The sequence below is a fragment of the Melanotaenia boesemani genome, chromosome 11, assembly GCF_017639745.1.
Source record: "Melanotaenia boesemani isolate fMelBoe1 chromosome 11, fMelBoe1.pri, whole genome shotgun sequence".
NCBI classification, from domain to species: Eukaryota; Metazoa; Chordata; class Actinopteri; order Atheriniformes; family Melanotaeniidae; genus Melanotaenia; species Melanotaenia boesemani.
In genome coordinates this window covers 10,019,656-10,043,545 of record NC_055692.1, presented here as the reverse complement: position 1 = coordinate 10,043,545, position 23,890 = coordinate 10,019,656, and the positions used below count along the sequence as shown (strand labels likewise).

The window sequence follows — 23,890 nt, the reverse complement described above, 5'->3', positions numbered from 1 at the left end:
CTATCTTTAAGTTCTGAACAGAACTTTAATATTTAACATGACAAAAACAACACTTTTTACTTTGATGTTAATATACTTGTGAAGGCTGCTCACACAATGAGTCACCTTTCTACAGAAAGTGCACTATTGTTGTTTCACTGCCACGCAGGCAGTGCTGTGTTGCTGTTAAACATTAGTGCACTTAGAGTAACTTATGAACAGCTGGTCACTCATTTTTCCTCTGACTGGTAATATAACAGAATTATAATGATTTCTTGTAATTATACCAATGTCACTTGATAGCTAAATAAGAATGTACCTATTTGTCGGTCTTACACCATCACATCATAAAGATGCTGTATTGGATTGAGATTTGGAGACTGTGGAGGCCATTGGAGTTCAGTGAGCTTATTGTCATGTTCAAGAAACCAGTTGGAGACGGTTTGAGCTTTGAGTTACTGTTGCCCTTTTATCACTTCCAACCAGTCTACCCATTCTCTAACCTCTGAGTTAAAAACGGCAACTTTATCAACACAACTGTCGCTCACTGGATATTTTCTTGTTTTTGGATCCTTCTGTAAATCCCAGGAATGTTTGTGTGTGAAAATCCTAAAAGTTTCTGAAATACAGATCAGCTCGAAGTCACTGAAGTCCCCTTTCGTCCCCATTTTGATGCGCTCTTTGAACGTAAGCAAGTCATCGACCATGTAAACTCATTATGTTTCTGCCATGAGATTGACGGATTATCCTTTGTTTTAAGAATCAATTAAAAACCTTTACATTTACCTAATAATGTAGCCATTAAGTGTATTTGGGGGTAGCATTCAAAATTCTTGTAAAAAAGAGAAAAAAAAAAAAAAAAAAAAAAACGATTGGCAGTTGAGAAAGTTAAATTCTCAACATGTTTAAATGCAGAAGTTCGTGTCATGATGTGATCGATCACTTGTTTAGAGTTTGTGGTTACCTGTCTGACTACATTCCAGCGGAAATTTTTCCATCGTTTTGAAAAAAAAGAAAGAAACCGCACGTCCTTACATTATCGTCAATTTAACATGATTTATGATTAATTCAACGCCCATGACGTACGTGCGACGTTCATTTTATCCGTCAATCGTCTCTGAATTTGCCACCTTTGTTAAATAGGACTAAATATGAAATGGCAAGTTCATTTCTGTGACTACTGATCGGCAAAATTCTGAAGCTAACTTGGACAAGTGGAAGAAGAAATCAAGGTGAAGTGGGGCGTCTTGCTTCGTCTACAATCTCTGGCTGCTCTCAGGTGAGCAAGTCGTGACGGCAACAGGCCCCTCCCTTCAGTGGCTCTGTGGACACCTCTCTTCCTCCTTATAACCGATCATACCTGAGTCGTCAGGCGGAACGGTTGCCAGGTGTGAGGAGGTCGTCTTTTGCAATGTAATGACTGTGGAGGGCTCTTTTTTTCTCTCTTTTTTGTTCTTACCTGTGTGTCTAAACATCAGTTAAATGAAGATCACTCAGAAAGCTGATTGACTCCTGATGTGGTGAGTACTCTTTATTTGTGATCAGCAGATTTTATGTTTTCATGCAACAGATATGCCTTGCAAAGCAATTATATAATCCATCATTTTAAAGTTTTTTTTTTCCTGATGGAGTGTTGTGTGTGACTGCAAGTACACAAGTATACACTTTATTTAGTTGTGCAGTGTAATGTAATACCCAGCAACAAGGTAGGGATACTATCCTTGAGTAATTTATAATACCAGGATGTTTAGCCATATATTAATAATCCTGTGCTGCCACATGATGAAAAAGTTTAATTTACAATTATCTTTTTTTTTACTATATTTACCTTTACACGCAACAAAATCTTTTTTGAAAGACCTGAAAAAGAAGAGGTTGGTGTAATGGAGTTTATTTACCTTTTAATAATTTTAATACACAAATTTACTGTTGGTTTATGGAAGGCCTACTGCATGTTCAATCCCAAGATGTTTTGCAGTGATTTATTAAATATAATAACATGGCAACGCTGTTGTTTTGGTGACAATAATCCTGATATATTTTTCTATTTTTGTACAAATCATGAATAAGAGACCTCAGTTTAATTCTCAATGTTATTTTTTTAAAAGTTCATTCAGCTTCGGCCCTCTTTTTCATACTTTATGTAGTAAATGATGATATGCCATAACATTAGCTTGTTTTCTTCTACAGGCAGTTTAATACATTTTCAGCATAAGCTTTGATTATTTTTTACATGCAGTACTGCTCTTCTTGCAGATTCAGAAGTAAGGAAATAAGCCTCATCCAGGTCTTGTCTATCTCTAGCCAGCAATCCTGTTAAAACTTGTCAGAGCAAGTGTTGTAGCATGAAATTGAGTTTGTTGTCACCGTGTTTAATGCACAGCAAAGGGAGCAGAAATACTGAGGTTATGCCTAAATTGCATGTTGTTGGTTGAGGAAGGTGACTAACTGAAACAAGTATTTCAAACTTGTCCCCCACAAAAATTTACTTTAGAGTATAAGTGAATTTTCAGGGTTAGTAAATTTTCTGGCAGTGTAGAAACCCGAGGCACTGTGGGGTTGTCACTTTGACATGAATTTCTAACATGACTGTGGGTACATACATCGTTATCTGTTTGTCTCCTGATCTGAGTTTGTAGGTTCTGATGAAAATAAGCTCCCAGGAATCAGGAAGTACATAAAAATAGTTTAAAATGCATTTGTAAAATAAATAATCATGTAGTGAGATATTGATTCCCAACAATGAGCATGTATGATCGAATTCAGCACAACACTAAAGGCTTATTTCACAGTGATTGTGTGGTTAGATTAAGTAAATCCATTTTTTTTAATGAGAGAAACCACACCTTTAATGTGTTTGTTTACTTACAACCGTTGCAACTTTTGCAACTTGTCAGGTCACAAGTTAATTTTTGGCATTTTATTAATTTGAATACTGTGTTTCAGGTGGCCTGAATATGTCAGTGAAAACACACACAAACAATTTCTGGTTTTGTTTGCTGTTTTTTCCCTCATATCTCCTTGTTTTAGGTTAAAACAAGATATGCAGATGAGTCACAAGTTTATACAAGTTCATTAAACACATGCTGGGGATGTCACTTTGTGGTCTTATGAGTGTGATGGCTGGCGGTGGGATGAAGGGAGGTCTCAGACTGGTGATGCTCTTGCTGCTGTCTGAAGCTGTAAAGTCCAAAAGTAAGTTTAAACCAACAAATAACCAATTTCTGGCTAATAATATGTTTTTAAAGATTCAATCAACTCGTTTTTGGTAATTTTTTAATTTATTTGTTCGGTTTAAGTAATTATTTTTATTCACACATATGTATAATTGAAAAGTTAAAAGGTCCTTAAAAAATACTGTTGGATGTGTCTTGATGTCTGAGAGAAAAGCAGAAATGCTAAAACAATGCTTTAAAAAAGACAGGGAAGGGTGCATTTGCTTTTACAAATTTACAAATAATCTTTAAGTATGTTTAATGGAATAAAATCCAAAGATAATATTCAGCTATTCCCTTAAAGTCACCAAGAAGCAAACATCTGTTTTTGCTTGGTGTGAAATATGGAAATGATGGAGACAAAATCTCTAGCTACAGACATCTAAGTGAGATTGGATGTGAGCCAATGGTTTACTGTATGAAAGAAAATGTTTCAGTTTGAACGGAGCTTCAAGCTTTATGAATGTTACTTAAAGGTTTTATAAGGCGAGATTGAAGGGAGGGTCCTATATACCAATGCACACATGACGTGGTTGGTGTTTTCCATTCATAGCTATATTTTTTTAGGCCTTCTTTAACATTATCCTGCCCTGATTTTAGTAGTTTTTCTGCTCTGTGGAGAAAAATGGAACTGGATCATTACAGTTTTATACTTATATTAGAGTAGTCTGCTGCAGGATGTGGTCAAGCAAGAAAGAATGTACCCTCAACTGTGGCTCTCAGTACAGTTACATTGCCAAAGATAAGTAGAGGATCTGGTTCAGTAGTTTTCTTTTGGCCGTTGATGGGAATTCAGCTGATTTTCTGACTTCAGCTCCGTATGCTTTCACAGCTTTTAATACTGTGACTGCAGCAAAGTTGATTGTAATGTTATGCAGTTACTGATGTACAACGATTTTAGGCTAGTGCAGTGTTGAAATGAAGTATTCTTGGACTTGAAAAGCAACATGTAGTTCAAATAGTACCACTACTGGATATGTCAGTAGCAATATAAACCAAACTGCAGGAGAGGCCAAAGTCCATAGAACCAATGAAAGTTAAATGTATCACATGATGCAAGTGTAGAGGCTTAGCTTTAACTAAGAGTGTGTGAAAATGGGGTCTGTCCAAAACACCAACCGCTCACATGGAACAGGAGGAATGCAGAGCACGCCTATCCTTATTACATAACTGCTTCACAGATTACTCTGAGACTTGGGCTGAAGCATATTGGGAGGGAAGTTAAAAGCATTGAGATGTACCCTAGTCTGCTGTGTTCAAAGAAAGTTTTCACACCTCTTATCCATCATTACTGAAAAACTGTTTATAGCAAACAGTGCAGCTAAAAGAAGGTTGAGTTCTCATTGCTGTTAGCTCAAAGTCATTCAACCCTCAGATGGGCACAGGGATATCTGAAACGCATAATGTGGAAATAAACCAGCCTTTCAATGTGTCCTTTAATCCGCTGTCCTACTGCATTAAATATTTCATTATATGGGTGCTACATTGGGAATTTGAGGCTGATGATTGTCTTTTGTTGCCAGGTACGTCTCCACCGGGAAAACCAGTTTTGATTGGCTGCAGGTCCCCTGAGAAGGAGACATTTACCTGCTGGTGGACACCAGGCTCTGATGGAGGGCTCCCAACCGTGCACCGCCTCTTCTACGAGAGAGACCAGTCAGTCTATTTTCTCTGTTTTAGTTTTTATTAAATTTTATTTTCAATATCTTTAGGGTAGTTTTTCTCAATTCATCAGATCACAGTAGACATAGAGACAGTAGGGCTGGTTTTCAATGTCTACCTGCTCCAACACACCTGATTTAAATTAAATAGATCCAACGGCTTATGAAGTTCTGCACAATGAATTATTAATTTGAGTAAGGTGTGCTGGAGTAGGGAGATATTGGCAACCTACAGTACTGTGACCCTCATAGGATCAAACTGAGTAGCCCTGATATAGAGGCGGGAGAAATAGGAATAATACAACAAATTTGGAGTCAGCTGGACTAGAAATACTGTGTTTGTCTTAGCCAAGAGGCCACCAGATGGCCCATTGAGTTTTAGATAAGTTTATCACCCACAAAGAGAGCTAATGAGTGTAAAACTTGGTTTTTGTTGCTCCAGACAAGCAAGTGGAAAACTACCAGGTCCTTTGTTCAGATCTATGTGCTTAGGGCTGCTGCTACACCTGCACACTTCAAACATATGTGTCAACTGCACCTACCCTGGCTGGAGGGCAAAGTATCAGTACTAGCTGTTTAAGACTTGTAAAAGTCTAAAAATTGACAGACGATCCCTGGAAGGTGAAAAAATAACAACTATGATGCCCTTGTCTTATTTAATCAAGTTTAAGCCCAAAACCCAGCTATTTAGAAAGTTTATCAAGCTTCAGCTAAACTAGGATGCAAAGCATCATTTGCATCATAATATATTATAGTAGTTGTCTGTTACACTACCTTTTGGTTTAGTATTTAAATGTTTTTCAATGGCTAAATGTAATTCTTAAAGTCCCATTCCAGCAATGATTAATACCCCAAAAATTCACGTATTTCTAAGAAATTAAGTTTTTGTCATGTCTGACTTGTCTGTTTTTCATCATCATTGCTTGCCAGCAGGTGACACTTTCTGCCATTTTCCCCCCGAATCTGGTTATCTCCTGTCCTGTTTAACTCTGAGCTAGATTCTCATTTCATGGACTCCTGACAGATATTGCAAAATACCCCACACAGCAAGTTGTCTTGCTGATTAATTTTTCATCAAGACTTCATTTTTCATGAGACTAAATTTGGTGCTCTGTAGATTAAAAGCAGAAATCCGGATTGGTGGCTGATTTTACACAGGATATGTCATTAAAAACCTCTTATGGACATGTTAGCAAGGTTAAAAACCCTACTTTTAGTAGAGAGGAGAGAAAATTGAGAGTCTGTTATAGTGGGTAGAGATGATTTCATAACGTGTAGCTCATGTGCAATTGCCATTTGAAAGGCTTATACATGTTTACAGACTGCTGCACTGTATTTACTGCTCTCTGACCAATTTTGCTTTAAAATGCCAACTTTTTCATGTGTGTCTGTTAGCTAAATGCACTGAGCAGTTTGCACCCATCTCCTTATCAGTATAAGTTTTGTCTTGGCTGTTTACAGATCAAAAGGGATTCATGAGTGTCCGGACTATCGCTCAGCAGGAAGTAACTCCTGCTTCTTTGACAAGAACTTCACCTCCATCTGGGAAGAATATTATCTGACAGTGGTGGCCTACAATGTCCTCGGAAATGCCTCCTCAGATCCCTTGAAGATCGATGTGATGAAAGTTTGTAAGTTGCTACTGTCCAAAGAAAGAAAGACAAATGAATAAAACTTTATGAAATGAAGAAAAAGCAAAAAACAGCCACATTATAATATAGATACCAGAAATTCGGGGGGGGGGGGGGGGGGGGGGGGGGGCAAGTTGTGTAAAAGTCTCGAACAAAACAGGATTTAAGGTAAAAACCAAGTTTGCACAATTCTAATGCTCTTCACAGTCACTATTGGGTATGACCACCTTTATCCTTGAACACAGCCTGAGCCGTCTTGAACCAACTTTTTAAACATTTATATAAGTAGTCTTCTGAATAGTTTTCTAGGCTCCTCAAAGGGCATTTCAAAGTTCTTCTTTGGGTGTTGGCTGCCTTTTGTTCTGCTCTCTGTTAAGATGTTTCCACACAGCTTCAATAATGTTGAAGTCCAGGGTCTGGGCAGGATTCATCACTCCATAAGATCAGTTACCACTGATCGGTTTGGTTCTTGTATCATTTGATCTGTTTCCCTTCCTTAAGAATGGTTTCTTGCAAAAAATAGTGTTTTATGTCTGCCATACTGTCTTATACATCATGTGTCTATTGTTGGAGAAATGGGAACAAATTTCCCCATTTCCGGCATGCTGTAACATAATAACTATATACACTATTTTAACTGGCTCTTTGCTAAGTTGTGGCACTGCGACATCCCTTGATTCAGGTTCTTTAACTTGTTTTATTGTTGAAATATTGACAGATAAAAGTTTAGTGGCTTAACAAACCAAAAGATGCATTGTTCTGAAACTGGCCATAAGGACTGGATTGAGCATGTGTGAAAAAGCAGCAATTTAAAAGGAATAACATCTGAAAGACCTTCAGAAAGCCTGAAGAACTAATGTTCAAGATCATGTTAAATGTTTGGAAGTAAAAGATGAAGATAAGAAAGATGGCTCTGAACTTTTCCAAAGTCTTATATAAATAGATATATTTTTAAAAAGACCAGAAAAGTTATGACTGTAACTCCCGGGCCAATGCCAGGAAGCAAGCTTCTATTTTTTTTAAATATCTGATTATTTTAAGGTAATTTGAGTTATAATTAATAAAATATTGCTTTTGTTACTTTGTTGTTTTACTTTTCTTCATACTATAAAATGATTATAAAAGTACTGACCTGTCTTTGACTGCAGCTCAATGCTATTTTACAACACTGGGCCAAAATGTATTTAATTAGGATTTTCTGGCTTTTGTTAACTGTGACTTTAAACAACTCTAAAAACTGTGTTAGAGCAGTTTAAACTACTGACCTTTTCTCCGTGTGTCCTTTCTTCATAGTGGAAATCGACAGCACAGAGAATTATTTATCTAGATTGAGCTAATGATTGGCTTGGTTTTATTGGTTGCCCTGAAGTCTTGAGCCCAGTGAAGAATGGAAAAGTACTGAGTGACTGGCACGAGGCACAAATGAAAACCTGAACAGAATGAGGTGGAACTGGTTTGAGCTAGGTGCAAAACTTGTCCACAGTTGCAGATCAAATTTCATATCTTTGTTTGGATATGCAGGTGGAAACATATGTGACATTTGTTATGTGTATGCAATGAAAATCCTAACTTATATCCCCCAGGGATATAAACTTAATAGACTAAACATTTAAGATATTAATTAGCTAAATAAAATATCTGTCACTTGCCTGTGAGGACACATTCTTCTACTATATGAAGACCAGTTTACAAGCCTGCATGTTTCTGAAACATGCGGGTTTCCATGCATGACACTAACGGCTGCAAATCCTTCACTTCTACATGTGTTTTAGTTCATGGGAGGGGCTGTGTGCCTTGTGGTTAACTCCTTGAAGACTAATGTGTCTGCTAACTTGTTCTGGAGCTGCTGCCCATGAAAGTTTGTTTGACTGCCATCTGAGAGATTTCAGCTCTGTCCTATTTCTGTTAGACATTTAAAAAAAAAGGCAACATGAAGAAGGTCCCAAAAGATGAGAAAGAAAATCTTATCTTTTAAGGGTAAAACAGACATTTGAATTCACAGTGAATTTTACACCCTTTTCAGAAACTCCTCCCTTACCCTACTTTTAGAAGGTAGACCACATAGACATAAAAAATGGATGCTTCTGGAACTGAAAAGTTAAGCCTGTATTACACCTGTATTCTTATTGATGACCAACAGAGGGCACTCATATGATTGGAAAATGAATGAACAAATGAATGAATGAACAAATGAATGAATTAATGAATGAATGAATGAAAGTCTGTATTGTCATTTTACATGTACAGTGAAATTGGAACACTTTGTAGTACCACAAAAAAGAAGATAAATTTTATTTTATATATATATATATATATATATATATATATATATATATATATATATATATATATATATATATATATATAAGATATATGGTGCTTATAAGCTATACAAGATAAAAGAAAGATAAAATGTATTTACAAGTATCTATGCTCTGTTGGTAGTGCAGTGTACCAAATAAGTAAATGTTACAGTGTGCTGAATTGAAAAGAAACACACTTTCCACAGTTCTTCCATTTATTACCATGTGATAGTTTAAAAATATTACAATGTGGTTTTCTGTTTCTGGGTATCTATTAGGGGACAGAAGACAAGTATCAGATTGTGTTCAACAGGATTTTAAGCAACGTTTATACCATATATTGAAGCAAAAGGTCTTAGAAACTGTATGTGACAAATATGTCACGTCAGTTAGCTTATAACTAATTTTTATTTAATTTATTCACTTTTAAATTAATTTATCTTTACCTTTTACATTATTATTAAACTTTGTATTGTGTTTACTTACTTGTAATGACAAATTTTTATTGATTTTAGCTTTGTTTTTTATTTATTTATTTATTTTCCCACTCTAGTTAATTCCTCACAGGGTTTCTCTGCATTGGGAGGTTTGCCTGCTCTGGCCACGTGGTCGTTGCCATGGGGATTGTACGTGTTGGGGTAGTCAGGGCCCTGCAGCGCTGCCTGATGGTTTTGGTGTGGGCTCAGTCTACCCTGTTCTGGGTCATTCCCATGGTGACAACCTTTGTGGCCATGGGTTATACTGTTTTTTTTTTTTTTGTTTTTTTTTTTGTTGTGTTTTTTTTAGTTAGTTAGAGACAGTTTATTTTAGAGTAAGGTCAAGGGGTGGGGGGTGGGTCTCAATGTCCATTTAGCATGTGTGTGCTTTGATTTGTTTTGTGATAAACTTTGGGTGTGCTTGCGTTTTTCTTATTTAAACAGTTTTATCATGTAAAGCACTTTGTGCTGCTCTTATGCATGAAAAGTGGTTTATAAATGAAGTTTGATTTGATTCTTGCTTTGTTTTTTTGCTTGACAGTGAAGCCCAATGCTCCTGAAAATGTCACGCTGCAGGTGAAGGAGAGCAACCATAATCCATATCTCAATATCAGGTGGCAACATCCCTCCAATATAGACCTCAAATCTGGATGGGTCACCATTAAATATGAACTGAGAGTCAAACAAGAAAACGACAAAGAATGGGAGGTGTGGAAAAAATTGACTTTAAATCACCAATTAAATGATGATTCATATTGCACATCAATACAGTTTCTCACAGTGGCGTTAATTGTATTTATGGCTTTGGTTTTATTTATTTTTTCCAGGTCATAGTTAAATAATTTGTTTTTAAATTATCTTGAAAAGGGTACGTGGTTATTTTTCTCTTCTAATTCATTTACCTAGTTTCACAAGTCGGGGACAGAAACTTATTTCAGCCTGTATAACGTCGAACCTGGTGCTGTGTATATTGTTCAAGTGCATTGTACAATAGACCACAGCCCCTGGAGCGAGTGGAGCAACACCACGTTTGTGAAAATACCAAGCTGTAAGTCTCAGATGCTCATTGCTTCATCTTGGGCTTTAATAGAAGCTGGCAACTTAAAATGAAAATGTTTTTTTTTTCATCTAGATTTTCAGAACGTGAACCACTTTTGGATACTGGTCTCTACCTTCTCTTTAATTCCACTGTTTGCAACAATGTGCATCTTGGTCATAAAAAGGAAATCGTAAGTATCTGCTGCAATGTACAGTACAGTTTATATAGCTATGGGAGGTTATCTGACTTGTAATTCTTTTTATTGTTACTCAGTATGAGGCAATGGCTTCTGCCTCCTGTTCCTGGTCCAAAGATCAGAGGAGTTGATGTTCAACTTCTCAAGGTAACATTACATCTTTGTTTGTTCTAGAACATTCAAAAACTTTCATTTGTTGTTTTACGAATATACTGATTTAATCATTCCAGAGTGGGCAATCTGAAGATGTCACAAATGCCCTGTCTGGCAACCAAAACTTTCCTCCCACAACGGCATGGATGGACCAGGTTGAGGAGTATCTCGTCGTGTCTGATAGTAATGAATGGCTTTTACAAGATCCCTATGTATGTGAAAAGGGGATAAAAAGCTTAAATATTCCTGCTGGTTTCCACTTAGACTCAGAAATTCAATGTAAGCAGTCAACTCTAAGCCAGAGTGACTGTGAAAAGGTAGAGGACAGAGAGAATAAAATGGATCACATGGACAACTTGTCGGAAGTTAAGCCAACACGGCCGACTGCTGAGAAACGGCCGTGTTTAAATGGAGAGGCAGCAGATGAGCATAAAGCAACTTTAGGGGACACTATCCAACCCCCTGCGAACACTGACTATGTGGATATTCACAGACATGATAACATGCAGGAGGGGACACAGATGGACTACAGCAGAGTGTCAGAGGTGAACAGCGAGAATATCCTCATCCTGGAGAAAGTAGACGTCCCTCTCAGCGCTGATATTCAGAGTCAGGAAGAGAGCATGCCAGAGAACTACAGCATAGTTAAAGAGCTGAACGGTGACAACATGGTTTTACTGCAAAAACACAATAACTCTTTATGTAAAAAGGAAATCCACAACACGGACTGGACCCCTCAGAAACCAAACAAACCTCATGTGACTGAATGCAGCAAAATGTGCACAGAAATGATTGGTAATGGATATGTAGACTATTCCTAAGTTTTCCGTGAAGTGATTTGTGTTAAAGGACACCACTGTCATATTAATTTTTGTTTTGTTTTGGGGTTTTTTTGACACTGAATGGATTGATGTTCCATTTGATTTTGTCATCTGTGGATGCAGGGATGTCCCACTTCTGCTCCAGAGTGGGATAACTTATTTAACTACAGTAGTCTGTTGAGTTCCCCTTTCACTTAAATGGTGGAAGTGGAAAAGCTTGATATCTGCTTAATGGTTGTTGAACAAAAGCCTGTCCAGAATTTTACAGTTTCCAAGTGTAATACTCTGTGTGCATAAAGTTGTTTTGTTTTGTTTAAAAAAAGAAAAAAAACAAATAACTTTTGATGAAGAAATTCAAGATACCTAATGAATTAATGGCAATGGCAGGGCCATCATCAGGTAAAAAGTATGTAAGTGTGATAAACTAATAACATTCCTACCACTCTCGCTATAGCTATTAAGTCCTAATTGATGAATGTAAGTGTGCTTCTTCAGCTTTATTCAGATATTGAACCTGATGTTTGGTACACCAACAACAGATCAGCTGTTACGGCATTTAGATCAAATCATGAAACCTTTGTAGAGCCTCACGGAGCTGTTTTTAATCAGCTCTAAAGTTTTGTTGGAGCACAGCCACACATGATAATGCTTTAACTTGATTCAAATCACAGACTGCAGACACAAACATTTGTATGTTTAATTAATTGAATTTTTTATTTTATGGGATACCACATGTTTAAAAATGTTACTGATTTCAAAGAATGGTAATTTAACCCCGCCCCCCAAAAAAGTTTAATTAGTTAAAATATCATGCTTTGTCTTTATTTTATAAAATATAAAATGGTCAAAACCGAGTTGAAAAGCCAACATCTGTGACTGAATGTGAATAGTGAGCTTACATGGCATGAACATCTTGCACCCAGTAGGTTTTGTCATCCATGCATCTTGCTTTGAAAATAACTTGCTGTCCTTATATAGATATTCCCAAACTAATAAACACATGAAATCTTATGTCTAAGATGAACTGGAAAATTATTTTTAGAAGTACAGCAATATGTCAGTGTTCTTAAATGAGGTGATGAAACTGTGTTAAACATCCTTGTCCCAACACATTTTGATGCATTACAGCCATCAAATTTAAAAAGGAAAAATATTTAATAAATATTTATCATTTATTACTGTGATATGCCAAAATTATCATAGTTTTCTGCTTCCTGGTGTTTATTATGGAGAAGGCTAATATTAGATTCTGTTAACAGGATTTTGAGCAAAGCTTTTATCATAAAGTGATGCAAGTTGTCCCAGAAACTGTATGTATCAAATATGTTAAAGTTCATTTTGTATTAAAATGGAAACGTTCAAAAAAAAAAACAAAAAAAAACTTTATGGATATAAGGCTCCCTTTGATACTCAAGAATTATTCTTTATTTCTAAATTTGTTTATTGCTGAATTTATAGTGGCTCATTTTTTTTTTTGTCTATGTTTGTCACACTTAAATCTTTCAGATCAAACAAATTTAAATATTAGTCAAAGACAATACAAGTAAACACAAAATGCAGGTTTTAATTTAAGGTTTTTATTAGAGGAGAAAATAAATCTAAACCAACCTACATGGCCCTATGTGAAAAAGTAATTGCCCTCCCTGTTAAAACATAAGTTAACTGATGTTTATCACACCTGTGTTCAATTTTTCTAGCCACACCCAGGCCTGATTACTGCCACACCTGTGCTCGATCAAGAAATAAATGAAAAAAGAACCTACCTGACAAAGTACCCTGAGTACAGCGACAACTCATCCAAGGGGGTCACAAAAGACCCCACAACATCCAAAGAACTGCAGGCCTCACTTGCCCCATTTAAAGTCAGCATTCATGACGCCACCATAAGGAAAAGACGACGACAAAAACGGTTTGCATGGCAGAGTTATAAGACATAAACCACTACTGAGCAAAAACAACATTAAGGCTCATCTCAATTTAGCCAGAAAACATCTTGATGATCCCCAAGACTTTTGGGAAAATATTCTGTGGACTGACAAGACAAAAGTTGAATTTTTTTGGAGGGTGTGTGTCCCATAACATCTGATGTAAAAGTAATGCTGCATTCCAGAACAAGAACATCATACCAACAGTAAAATATGGTGGTAGTAGAGTGAATGAATGAATGAATGAAAGAAAGAAACTTTGTCATTGCAGTCATGGGGAGGTGTGTCTGTAGTGGTGTACGTGAGTGTGCGTGCATATGCGCGTAGTAAGTATACGTAAGTGAGCCTGTGAACTTTCTCCCAGTTCTTTTCTCCAGTCTCTGCCCCAGATGATAGTGGGGCGACCTTGGGAGCTGATCCAGGAAAGGTCCATGAGTAGTGTGATGGTCTGGGGCCGTCTGTGTTCAGGACCTGGAAGTCTTGCTGTGATAAATGGAACCATGAATTCTACTGTCTACCAAACAGTGCTGAAGGAGAATGTCCGGCCGTCTGTTCTTGACCTCGAGCTAAAACAAACTTGGGTTCCACAGCAGGACAGTGATCCAAAACACACCCTGAATCCTATTGAGGTGCTATGACACGACCCTAAAAAGGCAACTCATGCTCAAAAAAAAAACTCCAATGTGGCTGAATTACAACCATACTGCAAAGATGACTGAGCCAAAATGGGTCAACATGGTTGGACAGAACTTGACAAGCAGTTGAGAAGAGACATTTAATTTGACTAAGGTGTGTTGGAGCAGGAAAACATCTAAAACCTGCAGGACTGCAGCCGTTGATGACCAGAGTTGCCCTTTCCTGTCCTAAAGCCTATGTACTAAAACACAGCTACAGGTAACATGTTTTTCAAATATTCTTTATTCGGACCAAAAACTCATTCTGTCCCACAAACATGAAAAATGACAAAAATACCATATAAACTTTTTCTGTGCATTTCAGCAGATCCATTAATCACTGATCATTTAGCCCCCTCCCTCTATGAAACGTGGTCCACTAAACTTAAAACATACAATTTTATTAATTTTTTAAATTAAATCAGCTCAAAACCCCCAATTTTAGTTTCCCATCCATTTAGTGAAAACAAACAAAAAAAGAAAAAATCGGTACTGTTTACTGATATGCCGTTTTTGGTCATTTGCGTTGCATAAACAGAAATCTGTAAAAGATCTGAATCAAAAATATATCTAAGAAATACAGACCATCTACACTTCTTTCAATGTGCTCAGTGTCAGTTACATATTTAACACACTTTGAAATTGGTTCACAGTCTCTTAGTACCACAGACATCAAACATTCCTATAAAACTTATGACTGCAACATGTGGTTTCCACAACACACGTTATTCACAGAAGTTGCATATTATCAATGTTTCCATTTTGTAGTCATTAAATGTGCCTGTCAGGAGTTGAATGGAACTAATTCTGTAGCTTCCTGCAGCATGTCATGCTGTGTCCCATGAAAACACCATGTAGATCATGCATGCATTAATCCTCCAATAGATACCATTACAACCATCCTGTATGACCCTGATGCTTAATTACCATCTAAAAGACAAGAGAACTGACTTTCATCCTTTTTCTGTTAGGTTTGGATTTTTTTTAAACAAATCACACCTTCCACAAATTAACAACTTGATTTTTTTCATAATTTATGAAGTAAAAGTGTGGTCTAACTTACAGATTTTATAATTCACTGCTTATTCTAACCTGATTGTCATCCAGCACATTAGTTAACTATAATTTGTCCAGTTTTATAACTAAACAAAGTTACACTTTTTTATTACTGATGATAAAGTTACCTATTATTTAAAGGTTCTTCCAGTAAAAAAAAATCTTATTCAAAGAAACAAGTGCATAAATCCAAATTAAACCTAGTTTGTCCTTAATGTTTCCAGCTGCGGTGGTGAATTTTGAGCTTTGGAAGTTTTCTGAAATCCGACGACCTTTGGCTTTGCATAACCATCAGTACATTATAACCAACTAAGTATGAACATGTAGAAAATCTTTGAACTTAGTTAAAAAAATTAAAATATTTATTAATAAAAGTCTATAAAGACAAACCTAAAGTTACACAAACAACGTGTTTGCTGTAGAGATGAAAAGCCATGAACTTGGAACTAAACTCTAACTTTATAAGTGTATTGTTTCGTGAAGTAAAAAATGTTTTCACTATGTTGGTTTCTTGTATACCAACATCAAAAATAAAATACTATTAAAAATATATAAGAACAGAATATGCAGCATTACTGTGAAACATTACTATGGAATTAAGGACACAAATACAGATTTAAAAACAGACTTTTCTTAGCTTTTGTGAACAAATGAAGGATTTTAGTGTGAAGGTGTAACGTTAGTGGGATGAGTAAGCGTGGGAACTTTGAGTGCTGATATTCCCATGATTCTTTCTGAATTTCTTATGCAAGAATGTCACATCTAAAGAAAATAACTTATGACTACATCCTTTCTAAATCATACCTTAATATTCTTCTGCATGTTGTTCCATAGCAGCCCTCCTTTCACAGCCCAGGTCCTAAAGGCCTATTATTTGCTCACTGTTACAAAAATGGCACAAATGGCAGAAAAATATTTTAACCTAAAAATAATTAATATATTAAAAAAAAAAAATCAATATAGTGGCTCAAAATGCAAACTGAAGTCATTGTAGATCATTTGTCTATAACAGGTTAATAATGTGTGTTTGCTGCAGCATCCCTTCCACATCACAGAAAACATGGCTGACCATTCATATTGTGGGATTTCTTCAAGTGACTGGTTCCGCACTGGTTCATCTTAAAAAGAGAATTCAAACTTTACTGCAAATATTAGATAAATTTAATTCTGTGTGGTTGTTTTTGTTTTAGGCACAAAAGGCTTTTCTACTATCAACTTGTTTCCTCTTCAGTGTTTTCTGTACATTCACTGTCCAAGTGCATGGAGTTTAGCTGCTCCTCAAAGTTCAGAAGCGCGTGGTTGCATTCTTTTTCCAACACGGTCTTCCAGATTTTCACTGAGTAGAAAAAGGGCACATGATTATTTTGGTAAAATCATATAAAAGCCCCTCTATTCCTAAATATTGGCAACATAAAAAAGGGGTTTTGTCTTGTTTCACCAATGGAAGGAGCTGGTATTCCCACCAGTGTTAACAAGGAAAACAATATTAACTTACTATACTCTGGTTCCTCTGGGGTGTCGCGACCAGCCTTAGGTTCCTTAGTCAGGTTGTGTATCTGCAGTTCCTTTGTGTTTTCTTCCAGCTCTGTACCCATCTGGTCATCACTTTGCAGGCTTGACACCATCACCTCGTAGGCTCTCCTGGCCTCAGACGACAACTCGATCATCTTGTGATAGTGGTCCTGTAGTATCAAAGGGTTCAGCTCCTTTAATAATGCTGTACTAATTAATCTACAATAATCTGCTTGTCTGTTCGCTGAGCATAACCCTGACCTGTGCACCGTCATAGTTGAAGATGCCCACCAGGCTGACAGGCACAGCCTTGTTGACACATCGTCCCAACGCTTTCCTGGAAAGTGCAAACACAAACGGCACTCCCTGTTCGCGACACGTGTTGATGATTGTGTTGAGAGCTTCATCCAGACCACCTGCAAAGGTAATGTTTTCTGTCAACATACAGCCTTAACAACCTGAGTTTAAGTTGGTACATTTCTGCACAACTATGATGCAGGGCCTTAAAGTTAAGTTCAGCTAGCTGGATCAGATTTCTCAGGCCCTTCACTAGACTGGCAACCTGGCCAGGATGTACCCTGCCTCTTCCCTGCTAATTGCTGGGATAGGACTCCAGCTTCCCCGCAACCCTAAACTGGAATAAGTGGTACAGAAAATGAATGAATGAATGAATGGATCAGATTTCTCTCCATCTCTGCCATGTTTTCACACCAAGCTGAAATATTTACATTAAAATCCACCCATTTCAAAACGTTCTCCAGAGTTGACAATCAAAACATACTGGGCATACACTCAGAGACAGAAAGTATCCAGTTTTTTTTCCCCTTAAGTTAAAATGAAAAGTTTTTATAGTCTGTGCTTCACTTCCCAACATTACTTTTTAACATTATTTTAAAAGGAGAGGATCAGAAACTTTTAGCATGAACAATAGTTAATTTAGCAACTTCACAGTTGTCACAGTTAGCCAGATTCTTTCCTAAAGAATCTGGCTAACTGTGACAGCCATTTTCTCATATCATGCATCGTAGTCTAAACCAGGAATCTGCAACCTTTACAATCCAAAGAGCCATTTTCTCTCAGCCTGGCTAAATAAAACTTGTTTAGAGCTGCAAATGTTATGAGACCTTTTAAAAAAAAAAAAGAGAATTTATAAATTTTGATAAACATCTACTATAGGAAATTTGTTGTCATTTTTGAAGAACCACATTTTTAGTTCTATTTTTAGGTTTTAAAATACAGAAAAACAAAACTTTTGCAAAAGGAGGACAGACTATGGAGTTATTTTTGTGTTTTTATAAAATGCAAAAAAAAAAAGGGATCTGAGAGTGGAAAAATTATCTGAAAGGAAAAAAATATATTTGATATAAATATTTTTCACACTGATAGCAAAAGATAATATTTGAGACTAAAAAAAGTTTTGTGATAAAGTATCTTGTTACAGCACATTTAAAAAATAATTTGACATTTAAAAAAATAATTTCCTAGAAAAGAAAAAAAAACTCTCTCAAAAGCCTTTCTTTACTCTCAAATATATATTTTTTTGCTATCAGAGTGAAAACTTTTACTCTCCCAATTTTTTCTCTCTCTCAAAGCTTTTTTCTTTTCTCTCTCAAAACCGAAGTCTTTGCTATCGTTTCAAGATTTTGCTATCGATGTGAAAATTGTGTCATGGGCGGGTCCATGTTACTATTGGTCATTCTCAACCGAATTGACAGCTGGGTGGCGATCATTTCTCTATACTGATTACGCCTTTCTCATTAATATTCATGACTAACTCCTTCTATTCCTGCGCTGTGATCCACCATTGATTCACTGGGAGGTGCAGACATGCAAAAAAAAAATCGGACCTTATCACGTTCTAACGTGATATGTTTATTGTAAAAACGTGAAACGTATCACGTTATAACGTGATAAGGTCCGATTTTTTTTTTTTATTTGGGTGACAGCTCCACGCTTCCGTACCACGCTTCCGTACTCCGTCGCCAAAAACAACAGATCAATGCATATTCACCATGTCTGCACCTCCCAGTGATCGCCACCCAGCTGTCAATTTCTTGACCCCTGCTCTAAACAACTGATAAAACAATTTGTACATTAAATTGGAGCTGACAATATGCCTCAGTTCTACTTCACTTGCGACACTTCTACCCCACATTAAGAAGGGTTCTAACTCACCAAATCCATCAAGAAGCGAAATTATACTCTGTATTTTTATGATGACGGATCTGTGCAACAGTTAGTTCTGAATAGCAGCATAAAACGACAACAATCCTCAAATAATACTCTTAAAATCCCTAATACACTTAAAATAAAATTATGAAAGTGAGTGTTTTATTTCTTCATACTGCAAACCAGTGGCTCGGTCTTACAGTACCTTTGGACTGGATCCGTTCACAGTTCGGTGAGATGATGACACATTTGACCTTCCTGAGTTTAAGGTGTTTCAGGACCTCCCGAAGGCCCATCACGATCCGCCTCTTCATGCGGGCCTTCATGGGGTCTTTCTGGTACAGACGGTCCTGGAAACGAACCAGCTCCTTTAGCAGAGTTGTCACACACTCATCCACGTCTTTTCTCAGCATCTGGCTGCAGTAGCTGACATACAAACAGAATCAGAGGTGACTTGTGTGAGACAGGTTGTTTTCCAATTTCTCATTTAAGGACAAATCACATGCAGATTTGTGGTCTTACTCTCTGAATTTCCTGCTGTGGATTTTGGGTGCATTGGCTGGATGGGTGATGTGTTGCTGTATGGTCTCATCTTTGTCAGTCACTTCGTCACCCTCTCCAATGACTGGATGTTTATCATTTACCTCCAGCTGATCATCTATTCCCTCTGTAGAACTGCCAACTTCATCTTAATTTTAAAAGCACAAATAAATGATTAGCTATGACTGCAATTATACTTAAATTAATTCCATTATTTCATATGTTTGCTCAGACCTGTGGCATTTGTGTCATACTGCTCCTCTGTAGCATCAGTAGAGAGTTTGGACTCGTCTTCTGGCAGCAATCCTCTCTCCTCTTGTAAACGTCGCTGTTTCCTCTCCTCTCTTTCTTTTAAAATTACCTGAGGATCCAACAGAAAAAAGCTGTAAAGAAAAGGTTGCACTTCTGTAATGTTTGTTCCAAAAAAAGTAGCATGTGTCTTTTTTCAAGAGCGAGTAAAGCCACTAGCCTTTTTGAGAGGAGTAGGTTTCTTGGCTTTGGGAACCTCTCTTTGCTTGCCTTTCTTTACCAAAGGGCTTGTTGAATCTAAGGGATTGTGTGCAATTTTATCCGGCTGCCAGTGCAGCTTCTTCTGAGCTGGTGGTTGCTTCTGGACAACAGGTAGTCCGCCCCCAACTACAGAGAAAAGTGGGTGTTTTTTTATTTTTAATTAGCTTGTTTCAGTGAAAATGAGCATCAAGCTGTGTGAGGAAAGAGGCCAAGAAGCTGAACAAAAGCAACCTGAAAGAATGACCGGCTTGGCATCCTGCTTGGCTTTCTGAGATTGTTGCTTCTTTTCCAGAGCAGCCAACATGTTTCCGATGTCCAGCTGGACAGGAACCTTGCTCTTCTTCCCAGACACTTTCTCAGCTTTCTAGAAATCGGATGACCAAGATCAAAACTGAACATTCAAGAAAAACCAGATTTATTTTGTAGAGTTTTGTATAAGAATTGCAACAAGCACAAACCTGTCCTTTTTTAGCAGCTTCTGTGGGCTGAGTTTTTCCTACAGGTGGTTTTTCCTTGTTCAGGTCTGCAGACTGTTGCTGTCCTCCTTCTCTTTGGTTTTCCTTAAAAATCTAAAATTATCATTTCACAAAAAAGCTCAGTGTCTTTTATGTTTTATCCACAACAGAAATTACACACTGCTGAGATTTACCTTACTGCATAGCTTTGTATTGCTGCTGGTTATTAACCTATCAGTCCCAGTGAAAACAACAGCCAAGCCAGGGAACTCCTTTTCATCCTTAAAGATGACCAAAAAAAAAACAAAACAAACAAAACAAAACAAAACAAAAAAAAAAAAACAGAAATAAGTGAGCAAATCATCTTCCAGTAAGCTGGATCATACAACTATGACCTTAAAATATGAATTACCTCAAATTTTGGAGGCACTTGGGGTATAGGTGGATGTTCTGTTTCTGCACTTTCAACGCCACTTTTAGCCTTCTTCTTTTTCTTCCTTTTTTTCCTTCCAGGGCCTCCCTCTTCCTTCGGTGCAGCCATGTCCTCTATCTGATCAATTATGAATAGAAAAAATGCCATTTAGACAACCCCCCTATATCATTTGAAAATTATTACATTGCCACATTAAAAAAACATTTGTTAAGGTTCAAATAGCCTGCTAAAAGAAAGAAGAAAAAAAAGACTGCCTGCAGCTTATATGAGACAAATTCTTTGATTCTCAATGTTGTATTTGATAATATGACCAATAACTTCTCCAGTACCTGGAGTAACCTCATGCATGCACAGAGAGAACATGCAAACCACTACACACCACTGTACAGTCCCTAAGATAAAATTATAAACAAAGAAAGCTTTCTGGTTGATAATCAAAACAGAAATATTATTTATACCCGCATGGCATCGTGGCTGATTGTCTCGTCTGCGGGAACAGGTTTTTTTGGAGGCTGAGAGGCAATATTGGCCCAAGATGTCACTGCGGGCAGGGCTTTTCTCAAAAAAAAAAAAAAAAAAAAAAGAAAAAAAGAAGACTTGTCAGTGTGGGGAAAAAGTCTTTGCATTGTAGTCATCCGAAGACTCAAATGTCCACCTACCTGCTGGGAAAACAAAAGTGTCTGGCTTTGCATTAGTGGCATTTTGCGGGGGGTCAAGTCGTGTTGGGGATCCTCTCCTGCCAACCTAATCAACAACAACAACAAAAAAAGATACCCTTAGCCACATAAGCATAATTGCCTAAGTCATATTTTGCCTTAACTGTGATATTGGTCTAACTATACTCTCCTAACATTGCTGATATAGTGCATCATTGCCCATAAAACCTTAAAACATGATTTAGGCAATTATGTAAGGAGGCTACCAATTATATATATATATATATATATATATAATTTTAATTAGGTCATTAAAGCATTATAACTGTCTAAATTTCATCTGACATGTAGCTCACCCTCCAGGAAGACCCCAGATTAGGTGTTTGGGGACTTGCAGCTCGAGGATTTGGATCCTCTTTTTGACGTGCAGGACGAGCCGCTTTGTTCAGTGAAACACCAGCTAACTCAGGAAAATCAGCCATCTTCACTTCAAACTCATCCGAGTTTGTCTGCACTGGTGTTGACTTCCTTGCAGAGTTTGGGGCAGACCTAGCACCTCTAAATCCTGAAAGCAATAGATGGCAGACAATAGCAAAAGTGCTGACTTTGCAGATGTTATAAAACTATATTTTGAATTTAAATTTTTATCATTAAGAAAAATAATAGGATTGACTGCTTAAGACAGTGGAAGAACATTCAAGACTAAGTTAAAGAGTACCTTTTTTATGTGCATCCATTGATGTCTTCCCCATGATTCTACCCTTAGAGTCATTGTTGCTTTTTGATGGCTGTAAAAATGATTAAAAGTCAGAGCTATTTCTTTGATTACTTACATTTACTGTTTATTTAATTTAATGGCACCAACCTTTGTTTGAGGATCTTGTATGGACCTGTGTAGGAAATCATCACTGGTCTCTCTCACAAGACAGCTGAAGCCATGACTCCTTGAAGCATCTCCTCCTTTTCTTGCTGGTTTCAGACTCACATCTGACTGGTTCCTTGGAAATTATCAAATATTTGCAAACAGTTTAAGATTACTAACTGGGTCAACAGTCAAATAACTGATTACTTTCACCACAGGAAAATAAAATTACTAAATATCTTCATACCTTCTCAAAGTCTGATCTGACAGATAAGGATTTGGTAACACCAGAGGAGTATTAAAAGCTGTGTGAGCATCAGTGGCTTCTCTTTTCTGTGCCCTCTGATGTTTATGGTCAAAAGCCGGGACAGTAGAAATCAGTTTGCTCTCCTGGGAAAGTATATAGTTACCAAAATGTACTTCTATATGCACTTTAGTCATCATTTAATGGATAAAAACTTGAGCAAAGCCATGTAAACTAGCATTTAACTCAACACATACGACCTTCTCTACTTGTTAATCCCATGCTCCTCACAAACAAAAATAAAGCCTGAGCTCTCAGCCAAGCACAGTGACAAGCTAGCGTGTCACCACTGTAACTTTTGAGTTGCTTGTAAAAAATATTTAAAAATCGATTACTCTTACAGCTTAACTTGGGAATAAGATCAAATCATACATAAACTATTGGCATCTTATTTACAGTTATACGCCGCTTAAAATTTACTAAGCTTCTGCTTAACTACGTGCATTAGCGCAAGCTAGCTTGCTAGTTAGCCTAAAAACAGCCTTAACGTGACTTCCTTCATTACCTTATCCATCTTCAGTTTTTTTTTTCTAGCTGCAATCACATCTTTGCATGTCTACTTGAGCTTCAATGTGTTGTCAAACTCCCCATTGCAATAGTGCAACATTTATCTGTGCCAACACTACGATGGGTAACCAGAATAAGCAACCTGTTTGATAGCATAGCTTGGTAAGCAGCTAGTTGATTGAAACAGCTGTCTGCATTCTGCGAAGCAAGGCAGCCTACAGCGACACCTACTGGCATAACAGTGTCAACGACAAAATAACAAAATCAAGCTTAAAAATCTGGTATTTATAAGAAATCTGATTTTTTAAAAAGTCTCACCTAAAAAAAAAATTATATATATATATATACATATATAACAGACTAAATCAACAGCTGTTTGTTGCATTTTTGTGTATTGCACATCAATGGAAAGCCTTATTAGTCACCTTTAGAACAAGATAAAACTTGCTTCTGTGGAATGAGCAGCACAGCTAAATATGTGGGTAGTGCCCTGCAAAAATATGCCCAAATCCCGTGCAATAATCTCCTGTTGGTATTCACTCTTGTACTGATTTGCTTGGTGAATTGAATTATTGCATGCTCTTACAGTGATAAAGAAGAAGAAGAAACAAAACATATATAGGAGCCATTTTTACATTTACTGATTTTAAACTGTCAGGGAGCTCAGCAGCAACACCAGCTCAGCACCTCATGCTAGATACCACCAAGGTCACATTTTGCTGTGGGAGTACATCCCATTCCTCAACCAAGAGCTGTTGAAGGTCACTGTGGTTGGATCACTCTAGCACATCAGCATGCTGAAGCAGATCCCAC

The 23,890-nt window shown here is 37.1% G+C and overlaps 2 protein-coding genes across 6 annotated transcripts; one reads left to right on the top strand and one right to left on the bottom strand.

Annotated features, from left to right (window-relative positions):
* Window positions 1–1,336: 1,336 nt before the first annotated feature.
* On the top strand, window positions 1,337–11,784 carry prlrb (prolactin receptor b). Of its 3 annotated transcripts, none has more exons than XM_042000478.1 (9): window positions 1,337–1,499; window positions 3,086–3,174; window positions 4,718–4,850; window positions 6,317–6,486; window positions 9,807–9,973; window positions 10,172–10,313; window positions 10,398–10,494; window positions 10,578–10,647; window positions 10,731–11,784. In XM_042000478.1, the coding sequence occupies exons 1-9, from the start codon at window positions 1,495–1,497 to the stop codon at window positions 11,472–11,474; spliced, it is 1,617 nt and encodes a 538-aa protein (XP_041856412.1). In that variant the 5' UTR covers window positions 1,337–1,494; the 3' UTR covers window positions 11,475–11,784. The 3 variants fall into 3 exon arrangements, with proteins under 3 accessions (XP_041856412.1, XP_041856413.1, XP_041856411.1); XM_042000479.1 differs by having other exon boundaries at window positions 1,338–1,499; window positions 3,095–3,174; XM_042000477.1 differs by having other exon boundaries at window positions 1,338–1,499; window positions 3,010–3,174.
* A 2,515-nt stretch (window positions 11,785–14,299) lies between these two features.
* Window positions 14,300–23,255, bottom strand: LOC121649300 (selenocysteine insertion sequence-binding protein 2-like). Of its 3 annotated transcripts, none has more exons than XM_042000013.1 (18): window positions 23,076–23,255; window positions 22,514–22,656; window positions 22,270–22,402; window positions 22,123–22,192; window positions 21,761–21,969; window positions 21,408–21,492; window positions 21,207–21,301; window positions 20,728–20,865; window positions 20,510–20,596; window positions 20,319–20,420; window positions 20,092–20,224; window positions 19,820–19,986; window positions 19,585–19,711; window positions 19,333–19,498; window positions 19,016–19,236; window positions 16,903–17,057; window positions 16,625–16,811; window positions 14,300–16,465 (listed from the first exon to the last, which is right to left on the bottom strand). In XM_042000013.1, the coding sequence occupies exons 1-18, from the start codon at window positions 23,082–23,084 to the stop codon at window positions 16,341–16,343; spliced, it is 2,352 nt and encodes a 783-aa protein (XP_041855947.1). In that variant the 5' UTR covers window positions 23,085–23,255; the 3' UTR covers window positions 14,300–16,340. The 3 variants fall into 3 exon arrangements, with proteins under 3 accessions (XP_041855947.1, XP_041855946.1, XP_041855948.1); XM_042000012.1 differs by having other exon boundaries at window positions 20,319–20,429; window positions 23,076–23,254; XM_042000014.1 differs by lacking the exons at window positions 21,207–21,301; window positions 21,408–21,492 and having other exon boundaries at window positions 20,319–20,429; window positions 23,076–23,254.
* Window positions 23,256–23,890: the final 635 nt, after the last annotated feature.